The sequence below is a fragment of the Emys orbicularis genome, chromosome 2 (assembly GCF_028017835.1).
Source record: "Emys orbicularis isolate rEmyOrb1 chromosome 2, rEmyOrb1.hap1, whole genome shotgun sequence".
Taxonomy (NCBI): domain Eukaryota; kingdom Metazoa; phylum Chordata; order Testudines; family Emydidae; genus Emys; species Emys orbicularis.
In genome coordinates this window covers 77,614,298-77,630,502 of record NC_088684.1, presented here as the reverse complement: position 1 = coordinate 77,630,502, position 16,205 = coordinate 77,614,298, and the positions used below count along the sequence as shown (strand labels likewise).

The window sequence follows — 16,205 nt, the reverse complement described above, 5'->3', positions numbered from 1 at the left end:
GATAAATGATTAAAATTTTTATAAAGCCTACAAATTCATGAACTCTTTGGGAAACTCATTGTGGAAAGCTATTCAGAAAACTACACGACAAATTCTAATGTCTATTTTCCCTCAGATAATAGATGATCAATCATACCAGCAGAAGGTTACAGTTTTGTGGTGGCCAAAGTCAAATGTTAAAATACAGTAATTGTAATGGTCATTCCAATCAATTATTCATGTAAAAGTACTTGGATTCCTAATTAAATACAAAATACATGTAAATACAACAGAAAACAAAGAGCTTACTAGTGAAAGGGGGGGGGGGTGAGAGAGAGAAAGAGAGAGAGGCGTATAGTATAGCGTCTGGAAAACTGCTTTGACGTAAACAAGAGAATTAACAGGACATGTTTGTTCTTGACCTGAACACTGTAATGCTTCCAAATAGGTAGCATGCTTTCATTAAAAATATGTATTAATTTTAACTAGGAGCTGGTGAGCTTCAAACAATTTGGCATTCAGCTAAGCCCTAAAGGGTTGGCATATTTGAGGATTATCCACATGTTTCCATAACCACCTCCTTCTGTATCCAACCTAGTCTCTTGCTGAGCCAGCCAGAACCCCCTACCTTTTTCTAACCCCTATCAAGTCTCTTGACTCCAAACAGACCTCTTTTGTCTAGTGCTCCAATTCCAACAGGCCCCGAGCCACTTATTTTCTGTTCCCTGATCCTTTCTATACCTTTTATCTTCAGTGGAGGGACAGCCCTTGTCTGGCAATGCCTGCAGTGGGATATGGTCATTCTATTTAAATTTCATATGCTCCAAAGTTCCCCAGGATAGAAGAGCCCCAGAGCTCATTACCATCCTCCTGATTCCAGAGATGCCCTAGGACTCACAGAATTGAAGATATAATTCAGACCATCTTCAAAAAATCAAAAGGAAAGAGAAGGAGAGATTGGTTTGATATTTAGGCTGAGAGGCAGAATATTTCCATATCTTTGTACCGGTCCCTACTGACAGCCCTGCCAAAAGGACAATGCTATTTTGAATGAAAATAAAGTATATAATACTAGATACTGAAATATGCTATTCCTATAGATAATTTTGCAAAGCTGAAATCTTGCAAAGAAGTCAAGAAAGTCTGCTTCTTCCAAATTCAGTGTCCAACCACAGAGACATCGCATGGGAAGCTAAAAGAAATACTTTCTAGAGGTTGCCAATATTATGGCCATGGTGACATTTTGCTGAAAATGGGATCATTTGCTGTTTTATCGATTAACATTCCTACAGAGACTCTTAAGAGATAATGGCAAAATGCTGCTTGCAGATACACAGATCTCTGATTCCCTTCCATGTGCAGAAAGTCCACTGCTGGAGAGGGATTCTCATACGTGAAAGAAAGATTTGCCATGTCAATCCGACAGCAGAATTTTTGATTGTCAGATGTGAGTAACTCCCACTGGTATACAAGGAAACCGAGCCTGATTCTCAACTGCCTTACACCTTGTGTGGTTGTTTTTATACGTGCAAAGTGGGTGTAGAATGCTGCTATTGCAATTTCTATGGGTTGGGATTGTGTCTGCTTCAATGTCTGTACAGCATTTAGCACCCAGGGACCCTGCTAGGGCTCTGTAATATGTTTTTTAAAATCAACAATAACTTTGCACACGTGTAAATGACTACATGAGGGAGTGGAAAAATTAGACTAGTTGTCCTTTAAAACTTCTCTCTAAGGGCTTGATCATGATCTAATTCAAGTCAATGGCAAAACTCCCAACACCTTAATGATGCAGGATCAAGTCCTGAAAGCTAAATGTACTGCCTCCTCAAAATTCATGCCTCCTTTTTAGATAGATTTTGAAAATGAGGCAAGAACTATACAACTCACATTTTCAGTTAAGATAGAAACCACTCTGCCATGCCAAGACAAAAAGAAATAGTGACAGGTGCACAGATAAAACAAAAATCATTTGTTATTAGCACTGTCATTTGCCATTTCTTGTGTGAGTTAAGTTCACAAAGATATGCCATTAAATAACTAGGGGTGAAATCCTGGTCCCATTAAAGTCAACGGGAACTTGGCCATTGCCTTCAATGGGACCAGGATTTCACCATAGTATTTTTTGTGTATTGTGCAGCGTTTTATCATATTCCACCTATACCGTGTCATGAAAGGCAATATCACTCTGATTGGACAGCTGGTCTTCAAAAACATTACATGTAAAAGGAAACCTGCATGGGAGTAGACAAGGAATAAGACTGAATATATGAGGAATTCTCCCAATAAGTCAGCAAGGGTAGTAGGGCCTGCTATAACCAGTTACATAGCCAGAGAAAAACAAATTACTTGCATTATTTTACAGAGGGTATTCTAACAGCCTAATCTCCCCAGGCAAGGTTCATGTTTGTGTGGGTTACTTATTCTCTTAGCTCCAATCATCCTGCAGTCCTTCCACATGCAAAAGTCCCATTGACTTCAGTGGCAGTTCCATGTATGGAATGACTGCAGGATTGGATTGTTTACTAAGTAAATAATCAGAATCAGCAGGTTTGAAGTCATATGGGCATCAGATAAGCAGCCTGTTTTGTGGTAGGCTTGGGTATAAAATCCCAAATCCCATCAGCTTCTAGCTGCTGGCACAGAGGCTCACTAACAGCAAACAGAATGGCCTTTCATTCTGTGCTTCTCGTTTTCTTAGCTGGACTGGTATTTCTTTCTGAAGCTGCACCACTGGTAAGTATTTTGGCATTGAAGGGGGAATTAAAATGATTGCAAATAGCATAAACTCTCTGAATACAGGCACACACATCTATTTTATATTGTATGCGTTAATAGCCTAAAACCAATTCCTGCAGCCATTGCTATGCTACAATGGTCTGGTACTGCCATTTTTCTCACGCATTTCCTTGAAAATTTACAGTAATAGTTAAAATAAAGTCAATTTTGGGATTCAGCTATCTATTATTTCAAAGGTCTTGGGGCTCATTTGCTTCAGTGAGGTCTTGTGGTTAAAGTAAGGGGCTGGGATCTAGAAGATCTGGGCTCTATTCCTGGTTCTGACCGTGATGTTAGGCAAGTCCCTTTGATTCTCTGTGATTCAATTTCTATATCTGTAAAATGGGGATAATTTTACCTTCCTCACAAGGGTGTCCTGAGGCTTAATTGTTTACTCCTTATAAAACACTGCAAGATCCTCAGATGGGAGATGCTATTGAAGCATTACTAAGAATTAAACACAGTATAGCAAAGTTGGAGAAGCCAATTTCCTCCCAGCCTAAGAGATATTTCTAAGGCAATGATGCTGTTTATCAGAAGCAGAGGCTGTGGTGATTGGCAAGAACAGATACTCATTCATTATTTTCTTGTCCTTTTTCTGACCTCATTTAAAGATACATCCTTAATTAGCATGTTGTTTTCCAGAGCTATTTATTGCCTTAAACTATATCTACATATTTATTATGCAAGCTTTCCCTGAAGTAGTACAATGTACCCAATCTAAGATTATTCTGGCATGAGAAACATCTATTTGTGAACTATATTGTGTTTAAAATACTACTTTGCTTGGAATGTGCCCTCATGTGATCGTTAAACGCGGCAAGTGTGGCTTTTCTGCTCTTTGGAAGAAGATTTCTAATAGGCATGTTGAACATGCCCTATATAATTTGCTGCACTACAAAAACCTCTTATTTTCTCAAGGTTTCCCATGGGTCTGTTGATTCCAAGTGCCCTCTTATGGTGAAAGTTCTGGATGCAGTTAGAGGAAGTCCAGCTGCCAATGTAGAAGTTAAAGTGTTTAAAAAGGCTGCAGGTGGAAACTGGCAGGACTTCGCTACCGGGTAAGTTCTGTTGTGCTATGAAACTTTCAAGATGTCTTGAAGAACAAAATGAGATATAAAGGGGATCCTGACTGGAAGATCAACTTATTTTGTAGCTTGTCCCTCTTACTTTGTAAAAAAGCATATGGGGCCTGATCCGAAGCCCATTGAGTTCGTGGGATTAGGCCCATGGTGAGAATATATACTAGTAGGGAGAATTACTTCAAGTTGTTCATTTTACCTTAGGGAGGGAATATTTTAAATTTTTCTCCTAGTTTTCAAAAGGTGCTGTTGTACCTATGTTTAAAAAACCCAACAACCTGTGCACCTGACCTTCTATATAATTCAGGGTAACCATCTTGATATACAGTAGGTCCAGAGCTTTATTTGTAGAGGAGGAATCCAGGCTCTAAACTTTGTTAGAAAGCCCTAAACATGCACACAAGAAATGCCCTTTCCTACTGCTTTCACTTACACAAGTGTAAGTCAGGAGAAACTCCTTGGACAACGTTACACTGGGGTAACCAAGAGCAGAAGAGGGTCCACAATGTTTGTTTGTGTGTTTTTATTTATGGCACTTGTATTGCACATATTACTGTAGTATCTGAGCAGCTCACAACCTTTAATGTATCTATCCTCAAAACACCCCTGTGAGGTTGGGAAGTACTATTATTCCAATTTTACAGATAGTGAACTGAGCCACAGAGAGATTAAGTGACTAGCCCAAGGGCACACAAGAAGCCAGGTCTCCCAAGTGAGCACCCTAGCCAATAGATCTTCCTTAATATCTTTTGTTAAAGATTTTGAGACACTATTTACTTCTGTCTGCAGCACTGAGACCTTTGTTTGCCTCTGTCTCTAGGTATTTCACAAACAAGCCCCATATGTACTATACAACATAGCTGAACAGATCTGCAGAAACTTCCTAGAGCTAATCTAGGAACAAGCAGCATTCAGAATGGATTTAAAGAGCGAAATCCTGTATAAAACTTAATATTTTTGCCAAGCTTCTGATGCAGGATGATGGGATAAGTCTATTGATCTGTAAAAACCACAGTATGCTTTTCTGCCATCATTAGGAAAACTATATTCTTTTAAAAATATGTGAGAGTAGTTTTTTAAAGCATACATAACATGATTATATGCAATCTGCAGAGGACCGAGATAAATACTATCATCCCTTAGCTGTGTGATATAACAGTTTAGACTGTAACATTGTTCTTAATTGCCATTTGGGGATATAGCCTGCAGCTTTTATGAGCCAGTAGCTTCCACTGAAGTCAGTGGAAACTACAGGTGTTCAGTACCACTGAAAATCGAGTCACTCTTTTTTAGGCATCTAAATATGAATTTAGGAGACTAACTTTAGACACACAAATTTGGAAATTTTTGCCTGGGAGAGTAGTAGGAAGAATTATAGTCTAGTGTTTTTGTAGAAAGTCCACTAAACTGTATTCCTTCCTCTATTCCATGACCTGAATGGCATGGTGTTAATTCTTCTCTGGATATTTGGCTAACGCCCTGCTACTTTCAAACACGCTACTTGTTTGATCAGCTGACAAATTTTGAGACATTTTATAACCACTGGGCTTGCAGTAGTTAGGTTATTTTCTATTTTAAACAGATCTATGTTTACAAGCCCTAACCTGAGCCACAAGACATGGTTAATAGTGGTTCTAGACCAGGGGTGGCCAAACTTACTGGGCCTCTGAGCCACATACAACAATCTTCAGAAGTTCAAGAGCTGGGGCACACCTGCCAGGAGCTGGGGCTTCAGTCCCCCAGGAGGTGCCTGGCAGGGCTCAATGCTTCAGCCCCACTCCCACTGAAACCCCGAGCCCTGACAGGTGCACTCCACAGGGCTGAAGCCCCAAGACCCTCCTCCATGCTGGGCAGAAACCCGTCCCCCACCACCCCACTGCAAGGCAGACATCCTGAGCCCCACCCCCCAGGCTGGTAGGTGGAGAATGGGAGTGGGCTTCCATGAGCCACACTTTAATGGTAAAAGAGCCACATGTGGCTTGCGAGTCATAGTTTGGCCACCCCTGTTCTCGACCTTAAGTATAAAACCCAATTAAAAGCAATTGTGCCAAAGTTGCAAATATTTTGCATAATTCAGACAGTAAAATAATAATTTGACCAACGCCAAGAAGTGGAGAATTTGAAACCTGGTGTTACTCAACATTGTTAGGATGACCCCTGCACTGCTATTACATTGATTCAGAACAGGTTTTGTTGTTGGTTTTTTAATTGTTGTCCCAGGGATACAGGACTTTAGCAGACCGTAACAACAAAACCACTAATAGGTTCCCATCATATTTATTTTGATAGAGCCTCTGACAGTGAGAGACTCACAGGAATGGATGTTTTCTGTATTAGTGGCCCATTTACTCCAGCTTTCATTGGGACAAACTTTCATCTTGTTTGCCTACTGAGTAACTTAAAATCAAACTAATGCCTGTGTCCTTGTTCCTTTGCTTTAGTGTAAATGAACAAAATGTAACTCTGGCAGTTCAATTTAGGATACCATTACAGTGAGATGAAAAGGAAATTGGTGGCTAGAGAACTTGTTAAACAGCAGCAGTCACAAGCAAAAGATGCATTTCTCCTTTACTTTGTGTTAAGGATGCATAGCTGTCTGGCTGCCTCTGCTTGTGATTTAGTGAACGCACCAATAAATGTGCTTGCCCAAAACTGCTGTCAGTCAAGAAACAACAGAGAGTCCTGTGGCACCTTAAAGACTAACAGATGTATTGGAGCATAAGCTTTCGTGGGTGAATACCCACTTCGTCAGAAGAAGTGGGTATTCACCCACGAAAGCTTATGCTCCAATACATCTGTTAGTCTTTAAGGTGCCACAGGACTCTCTGTTGCTTTTTACAGATCCAGACTAACACGGCTACCCCTCTGATACTAGTCAAGAAACAGAAGCATAGTCAAGCTTTACATCTCCTTCAACTCAATATACGTAATTTTGCTATTAGTATCACCTAATTGGCAAACCTCCCATTGAGAACTTGTTTATGATGACTGCCACGTCACTATGGTCTGCAGGATTTAGAGGTCTCCAGATCTATATCTTTCTGCTTACAGAACACCATCAGAGCTCTGCAAGACCTAACATAACCTACACAAGCTGCTTCCCTGATGCTGCTGGGAGTTTCCAGTTTGCACCACTCTAAAACCTACCCCCAAGAGATTCCTGGTGAATTAATTACCACAAAAACCACTAGGGCCTAAATTCACAAAAGGGACATAGGCATTGCAATGCCAAGCATTACAGCTTCTAAATTTAGGTGCACAGGCTCTCTATACAATACATGGGGAGAGTTAGGCAGCTAAGGATGAGATTCACAGAAGCTAGCACGCTGAGCTGAGCTGTCTACTCTAGCTAACAGGTAATGCCAAGAAAAGTGGCATGGCCTAAGTCCTGCCCCACCTAAGTTCAGGTCAGAGGGAGGCCCCTGGTTCTGCCTGGGATTCACAGCTGTGAACCCCTTTCCTGGAATTAGGTGCCTAAGCCAAGTCAGTGTTTTTTAAAGAAAAAAAATGAGGATGAGAAGATAGCCCCTGATAATTTTTTGGACCAGAGACTAGAGCACTCATCTAGAAGGTGGGGCTCAGTTCCCCACTCTGTGTGATATGAGCCCGAACCACTGGGCTATAGGATATTCTGGCATGGAGTGCTCTCAGTCTCTCCTATTGAGGCTGTTCCACTGTGTATAACTAATTCAATAGTCATTGGAGCCAGGGCACTGGAATCTGGCTCCCCCACGTCCTGAGTGCCCTAACGAGTGGGTATAGTCAGTCATTCTCATTCTCTCTTGCCTAATGACTATTTAATTATTCCATATTAAGACACATTTCTTGGCTTAATATTAAGGCAACTGCTGTAAAAGTAGTCTTCCTCGCCACGGTGAAAGTTTTAATGCCATATCTCTCAGGTCATCCTTTAATCAGGGGAGGGATAGCTCAGTGGTTTGAGCATTGGCCTGCTAAACCCAGGCTTGTGAGGGGGCCTTGAGGGGGCCACTTAGGGATCTGAGGCAAAAATCAGTACTTGGTCCTGCTAGTGAAGGCACGGGGCTGGACTTGATGACCTTTCAGGGTCCCTTCCAGTTCTATGAGATAGGTATATCTCCATATATATATATATATATATATATATATATATATATATATATATATATATATATATATAAATGTTAGCAGGACTCTAAATGGCCAATCATTTAATTTATCCAAAACTAAAACTTAAATTTTCTAAGAAAGATCTTTAAGAACCATAATTTATTTTATTGATAATTTTGAATTTACTACAGCTTTTTAAACTAAAGTAAAAAAAATTTCTTTGGATTATTTGACCAGTTTTGATCATCTTAATCATTGTAAAGCATTCTACAGCATCCCTATAGAGGATTCTACCATATAAATGCACGTTGCTGTTGAAATGTGTGAAAATTTTTGACCAACTAATGATTTCCTCTCAAAAATATGAGTGAGTCAAAAATCAAAAGGTTCCCCAGAAAATATTGATAAATTTTTCAATTATCCAGTTGGGAGAATTGAGCCAAAAAGTGTCATTTTGAATCACCATTTCCAAATGAAAATGTCATTGATCATGTCGCATTGTTTCAGTCAAAATGTCAATTTTTGTTTGTTTTGACATTTTGGGAATTTTTCAAGTCACAAAATTTTTCAGTATTTTGGCTTTACATTCCAACACTCCAATTAAGAACAGAAATTAACTTTGAAATGTCAAAATTTCCCCTGGGATGAAAATTTTGTTTTCTGAACTGCTCTAGTTATAATGTCCTGAAAAGATTCCCTCCTGTATTCATGACCAGAACTTTGGACCATCAGAAAGAAACCCTACAAATATTCAAGTCTAGGTTTTAAACAAGACCCAATGCATGATGGCAGAAAAAATTGGGAATATGTTATTACCTCACAGACCTTCTGAATATCTGGTTACAATCAATAGATACATAGGAAGTGTTATTTTTGCTGGTGTGTTATGCTAAGGCCATGGCAGTTAGAGTGTATATAGGGGGGGGTGCCCTTCTCGGGGTGTCCCTATAAGTATGAATAATTCTGTCTCTTAATATTACATCTTAGGCCTGGTCCACACTACCCCCCCACTTCGGACTAAGGTACGCAAATTCAGCTACGTTAATAACGTAGCTGAATTCGAAGTACCTTAGTCCGAATTTACCGCGGGTCCAGACGCGGCAGGCAGGCTCCCCCGTCGATGCCGCGTACTCCTCTCGCTGAGCTGGAGTATCGGCGTCGACGGCGAGCACTTCCGGGGTCGATCCGGGATCGATTTATCGCGTCTAGACAAGACGCGATAAATCGATCCCAGAACATCGATTGCCTGCCGTCGGACCCGGAGGTAAGTGTAGACGTACCTTTAGTGTATTAAGAAAAGCACCTTGAATTTGGATTAACAGTATTTAAAAGGCAGGAGGAGAGTTAGAATACAACAAGTGACTTCATTAAGAAGCTTACTTCAAACTGAGTTTAACTGAAAATATGCAAGAAAAGCTAATTCCAGCTGAGATCTCAGGAAGAAGTATGGTCTAGTTGTTCAGGGGATTGGGAGTCAGGTAACTATTTAACTCTTCACTTGACTGTCTTTGTCCTAGTCACTTGTACCCTCTGTGCCCACATACTTTTGCAAATACAGCCCCTATCATATATTTTAGCAATTCCCTTTGCCAAAATTAGTTCTTTTGTGGGTTAGGGTTTGAATTTTGAAAATAAGCTACTGCGTATGCATTTGAATTAGTTTATGTCACAAATTTTACTCTAAAGCACTATTTCATTCTGTTGAATAAGGTCGGGCATAGTTTAATTTCAATACAGCATATGTCCCATGAAGAGGATAAATGACATTGATTTCAAGGGTACTTTACACTGAGCAAATTACATAAAACCCAAGACAGCCTGAGTGCAGGTAATAAAAAGACTTCGGTCACCATACACAGCTTTATAATGGAAATGTCCGAGATAATGTAATTGGAACAGGTTTTTGAGCTCTACTAGCTACTATTTTACTTTCATCCATAAAAGAGAGTAACACCCTTGAAACAGCTCCCTGCATTCCTTATGTGCAAAGTGAAAATGCCTTCTTTTCTCTCTCCTTCCTTCCATCCCCAATACATATGATTAAAACATTTTTCTAAAGAACTTCAGACACATCTGTTCTTCATTCATGAGATTTCTGGAACATGGGGAACAAGAAGTTACAAATTACCCTGAAGGTATCTTAATCTTCAGAAACTCAATGTGAATATACAATTAAGACAGAAAAGGGTTTAATATTCAGTTATGCTTAATCAGGTAACCAAACTGGAGATCCAGACCCTGTGTTTCTGCACCGTCAAGCATGCAAGTGAATAACATGTCCCAAGGAAAATGGTGGACATATCATTTGAGATATTCAAACTAAATGCAAAACCTATTAATAGTTTTTTCTCTGTTAGGCAGAACCTGTTAAACTAAGAGTATAAGTCAGTTTCACACTCACAGAGGTTTTGTTTACAATCTGTTGATTGAGGCCTTGAGGAACTATACCACTACAATGATTAATAATAATAATAAATGCTGCTATGTCAGGGAACCTGGTTACAGCTCAGCAGTCTCCTAACCTGGTTACAAAATTGTTCCGGTTTGTTGCACAGACTAGTCTAGCTCTAGTCTGGTAATGAAATATGGTTATGGTCCAGACTACAAGGAACATTGGAACCATGCTTGTAACCAGGCCAGGGGAAAACCAGGTTGTAACCAGGCTTCCTCTTTGATTATATTTGTGTTATAAACATTGGGCTCATGGGGTGTGATTGCAACTCATGTGGTCATACCCTTAGATAAACAATTGCTGTTTTTCACTGGCACAACAGAGACTTTTTTTTTTTTTTAATTCAACCCTTAATTTGAAAGTGGTGTCTCCATGGCTGAAGAAGGCCCTCATGCTATGTTTTTGCCTCTTCATCAGATGGAGAGCCAAGAGTGGATAGAGAGGCTCCTTATAAACACAATCTATACTCAGATATTTACAACTCTCCTTTCGCAGGGCCTAAATTAGGGCAAACTTCTGCATCATTGAAGTCCCCTAGGAGTTTTGCTATTGACTCTTATGAGCACAACATCAAGACCCTAAGGATTTTTTCCTGGTACTACTAACATACACTTGGCTATAGGACTAGGAGCAGCTTGCTTGATGCAAAATTCCCTGAAGCTCTAGAATGGTGGAAATGCCACTAGATGTATACTCAAGGTGGGATTTTCAAAAGAACTCAGCATTGGTCTAATTCTGAAGTTGAAGTTGAGAGCTTTTGAAAATCCCACCCTCAGAAAACTACATTATTTGTAAGTAAACACTATGCTCAGCTGCTTTTCCCAAAGATTGTAACAATCACAATTTTAATGATTTAAGTAAGACATTAGCAACCAAACCAGTAGAGCAAAAGGCACTGAAGTTTGAAATACCTATGATTTCATCTAGCTTATCGCTTGTCAGCGCTAGCTTGTTCACTATTTTCTATTTTTATGGATATTATAGACAATTTATTGGCAATAAATTAATTTTACTTTTGATTTCATGATTGTCATGTGTCATTAACTCTTTGGTATCTGCAACACACACTTGAACCATAGTATCCAAACTCATATAACATACTTCAGAAAGTTACTGTTGCCTTGCCTTCTCTTTCCCTCTGATTAGCTGTATTAGCCTCTTGTACTGTAGCCTCTTTCTATTGCTACTACACCAAAGATCTTTGTATCCAACAGGGGAAGAATAGCTCAGTGGTTTGAGCATTGGCCTGCTAAACCCAGGCTTGTGAGTTCAATCCTTGAGGGGGCCATTTAGGGATCTGGAGCAAAAATCTGTCTGGGGATTGGTCCTGCTTTGAGCAGTGGGTTGGACTAGATGATCTCCTGAGGTCCCTTCCAACCCTGGTATTCTATGCCCCTGGAATGTTTTAGTCCCAAATCCAGCTTTTGCTGGATCAGGCCTAAACTAGAAATGGGGTCACATTGCAAAGTCTAAATCTGGATTCCATCTTCTCTTAAATTCTGGGTTGTTCACATCTGATATATTGATTCTGTATATTATAAAAATACAGTCTAACTGCAAAATTCAATTTGGACCCAAACTTTTCAGTGGTTGTTCTGATGAGAGATTTTGGTTTATGCTCAATTGTTAGCCTACGTATTCTAGCCATGTTTCAGTTAAAGCTAACGGGATTAAATAAATTGCACGCTTAAAACTCATAGTTGCCTACAACAAACTTCTTCAGAATCTGATCCTCTTCCTTTTGCAAGTGCAAATACCAATGAGCATTCACCAATTATTCTATTTTTTTTTTTTTTGGTTCACTTAATTTTAACCAACAAGGTGCAATTTATAAAAAATTAATAAATGAAATAAATTAACCTTTTCTGAGTCAGTTTACTCTAGATACAGTTTATTCCCACTGGACCAAATTGTGCCCCCCAAAGGGAGTTTTTACATCAACTTCAAAGGAACTAGACTTTCCCCCAAGGTATATAATCCCTTTACTTTGTAATTAGAGTAAATCCTCCGTCGTTGAGATTATTTTGCATCATTGCAATTCATTTTGGTACAAAAACCACACAAGTAAAATGAAGGGTGTGTGTGGAAAGAAGAGAAAGAGGAAACAATACAACTGATTTCTTCTCTGATCATCATTAGGCTCCTTCATTGTCTATCCCTCTCTTCCACTTCCCACTCTATGTTCTCTGCCTAGATAGCCATTCTCACAGGTGGCAATAAAACTGGTGAGTCCTATTAGCTTTTCAGACTTCAGGCCAATTCTTTCTTCAAACAACATCAGGCAATTATACAAGATTGTGAAGTTATTTCATTCATAAATATTTCAAGAGGAAAAGCCAAAAAAAAAAAAAAAAAAAACCATGTAGAAAATAGAAAAGTTTTGGAAATAAAAACAGAGAAGAGGAGCAGGAGCTAGAAACCAGCTATGTTACTATTTGAACAACCATTTTAGTTCAAAAAGATCTAGTTGCTTATACTGGCTAGATCACATCACAACTACGCATTCTTTTCCACTTTTCTGTTTTAGCCACCTGTGGTATTTTATCATAAACCTAGCTGGTGAGCTCTTTGGACCAGGGATTCTCTTCATTACTCATTTATACAGCAGCTAGCATAATGGGTCCCTGATCCTCAGTTCGACCCGTACAAACTGTAATTCAATAACAATACTAAAATAGAGATTTTATTATCATGAGACCATAAGAAAATACCTTCAGGGTCATGTAAAAAGGCTTCAGTAGCAGGGCCGGCTCTGGCTTTTTGGCCGCCCCAAGCAAAAAAAACAAAACAAAAACAAAAAAAACCCTGTGGCGCGGCCGGAGCGCGGGTGCAGGGGGACCGGCTGGGGGGGGGGATGGGGAGGGAGCGGGCGGGAGAGAGAGAGAAGAGGGCGGCCAGGGCTACAGCGGGGGCGCTGCCACGCGGCCCCTCCCACTGCGCCGCCTCCTGCCGCCTGCCGCGAGGGCTCCGCTCCAGTCTGTGGGGAGGGAAGGAAGAGGACTGCCCTGCAGGGTGCTCCGGCCCCCTACAGGGGGGCCGGAGAGGAACAACAACAACAAAAAAGCGTCCGTGCCGCCCTAGGATTGGGCAGAATGCCACCTCGAACAATCTGCTGCCCCAAGCACCAGCTTGCTCAGCTGGTGTCTGGAGCCGGCCCTGTTCAGTAGGCACATTTAAAATGTTTAGCCTCGTATGCTTATAACAATTAGTCAAAAGATATTTTCCTCAAAAAAGTCTTCCTCCTTCCCTAATTTTATCATGGCAACCAGCATGTCTCCTATCATCATGACAATCCTTTTTCTAGGCCTCTAATTTTCAGTTCCAGGGCACATTTAATGCAAGTTAAACACCAGATTAAAATAGGCCTTAGCCATAATGCATGCCGTAACAGCAGCAATGATAAAGTTTTCTGCAGCCCGGGCTTGATTTGTGACGTAGCTGGCTGAGCTGGTAGCAAGAATAGGCTCTGATGCTGGGAAGTATACGCTGCACAGAAGATAGGGAATAATTCAGATAAATAGAACCATTCAGTGGGGTCCGAAGAACATGGCTTCACATCTGTGCTACTTAACATTCCACACTGTCTACTGCTGTTATTGTGAAGATAAAGTGTTTACGTGGATATTTATCATCACAGGAAAACCACAGAATTTGGGGAGATCCATGAGCTCACAACAGATGAACAATTTGTAGAAGGGGTATACAGGATTGAGTTTGACACCAGCTCTTACTGGAAAGGACTTGGCCTTTCTCCATTCCATGAATATGCTGATGTGAGTATTCCTAAATATGCCTTATGTCTAACATATTGAGTAGAGCATCTGCTTAACAAGAAAAAGTACATATTCCCGTAATGCACAAAGAGTAGCATTATGCATTGCAGTGTTTCACCATATCATACAGCACCATCTGGGCAAAAACTGCAATACATACAAAGAGTTCCTTTGTAAGTTAATGGGCCACATTCTCTGCTAGTGTAAATGGGCAAAACTCCACTGAAGTCAATGGAGCTCTTCCCATTCACCCCAATAGAGAATGTGACCCAAATTGGTGCATTATTCAAAAACATTAAAGATTTAAAATGTTCTGCAATATGGAAATCTTTGCTGGGATGGATGCAAGGCTTTGGAGCCCCATAATGAATGGCATCACCATAACAAATTGGAAAAGGTCTCTATTTACACCAGAGGCATTTTCTTGGTTTGAATAGCAACTCCAGTTTCAGTCATCTGGAAATCACTGAAATCTCTTCAATTTGATGTGTAGCCACAGAAACTCAGACATATTATCCAATATTTTTTGCCTGTGCGTCATTTGTTTGTAAAGTTCAAAGTGCATTTTTCCCCAGATCACTTCTAAAGTATGTGACAGAGAAAACTGCAGCAAACAACATCTAGGAATAGATTATAAGGGAAAGGAAAAAATAGACAAGGCTTTTTGATGCTTTTCTATCCGAATTTCCAGAAGAACTGAAGTGTAATTGTGCCTTATGTTTTCCTTGGCTGACTGCCCAGCACTTCTATTTTTTTTATATTCTAGAATGTTTATATAGTGCTTCCAGGAAAAAACAGCCTTATTTGCAGCTTGCCATTGAGTTCTCTTCAAATTTCCTAAAAGACTGACTCAGCTATTCTGAGAACATCTACAATACAGTGTAGATTACATTTTAAATCACAAGCTTGTTTTATGTTACTAAGGCCTGAGCCTGCAAGGTACCGAGTATGCTTCCACTGTCTTCTGAGAGCACCACACAGGATAGAGGGGTAAGGGGCTAATCCAAAGCCCAATGAAGTCAATGAGACTCTTTCCACTGACTTCAATGAGCTTTGGATTAGGCCCTGAACCCTCTAATAGATACTTAGATTGATCAAGGCATTAATCTGGTAGAATATCTTGCATCTACTTTATTAGGTTTGCCTAAGATAAAACCTATAACTGAAAGAAATCAGCTAAATACTACTCCAGGGAAGACTGTATACTAAATCTAACTCTGAGGTAGTTTTAGAGCATATATGTTGTGCTTCAAGCTTACAAGTATTTTCTTTTCCAGGTGGTTTTTACTGCTAATGATTCTGGTCATCGTCATTACACCATCGCTGCTCTCCTCAGTCCCTTCTCTTATTCAACTACTGCTGTAGTCAGTAACCCACAGGAATAAGTATACACCGAAATCATCCCCAAATATCCTCCATTGATAGAATTACCATAATTTTAGGAGGAGGTTATTTCCTATAACTAATGGCATGCCTTTTTGCTACAGTAGTCTATCATTTTGTAACCTGGCTAAAAACTCGGGCAATAAACGTTTAAAGAAGAAACAGTTGTGGTTTTCTCAGTGATGTTTTACTTTGTTCAGAAGGGACACATTTATGTTGAAATGCAAAAGAAACGTTGTGTAAAAAAACAACACTGACTGGCCACTCAGAACACATCACCCTTGACTTGGTACAGTAATCTATAACTGGGCCCCTCCCTACACTGTTAGAAAACAGATCAATTCATCGTCTTATTCCGTGGTATCTTGTGTTTGAAAGAAGTTAACTTTTGCATGGTATGCAGTGAACATCAAGAGCTATATTTGCCTGTCAGCATACATGCTTAAATCCCAGAGATAGCTGAACTAATTCTAATGAAATAAGTCATATTTATTTATTATTTGTATCATGGCAATGACACAGGACCAACTGACAATGGGGCCCCATTGTGCTAGGTGTTATACAAACACAGAACTAAAGAGTTTATAATCTCAACAGAAAAGACAGATGACAGGTAAGGGAAAGGGGATATAGCATTCATGCAAATTGAACAGAAAGATGTTTTTCATA

At 39.9% G+C, this 16,205-nt stretch overlaps 1 protein-coding gene across 1 annotated transcript; it reads left to right on the top strand.

Moving 5' to 3' along the window:
• Positions 1 to 2,646: 2,646 nt before the first annotated feature.
• On the top strand, positions 2,647 to 15,538 carry LOC135874574 (transthyretin). The gene is made up of 4 exons (XM_065399448.1): positions 2,647 to 2,715; positions 3,679 to 3,818; positions 14,018 to 14,153; positions 15,431 to 15,538. The coding sequence occupies exons 1-4, from the start codon at positions 2,647 to 2,649 to the stop codon at positions 15,536 to 15,538; spliced, it is 453 nt and encodes a 150-aa protein (XP_065255520.1).
• Positions 15,539 to 16,205: the final 667 nt, after the last annotated feature.

Excerpts from the sequence above, each read along its gene's own strand:
- LOC135874574 (XM_065399448.1), top strand. The coding sequence starts at position 2,647 with ATGGCCTTTCATTCTGTGCTTCTCGTTTTCTTAGCTGGACTGGTATTT. Across the intron at positions 2,716-3,678 it reads TTTCTGAAGCTGCACCACTG|GTTTCCCATGGGTCTGTTGA; the intron begins GTAAGTATTTTG and ends TATTTTCTCAAG. Across the intron at positions 14,154-15,430 it reads CATTCCATGAATATGCTGAT|GTGGTTTTTACTGCTAATGA; the intron begins GTGAGTATTCCT and ends TTTCTTTTCCAG.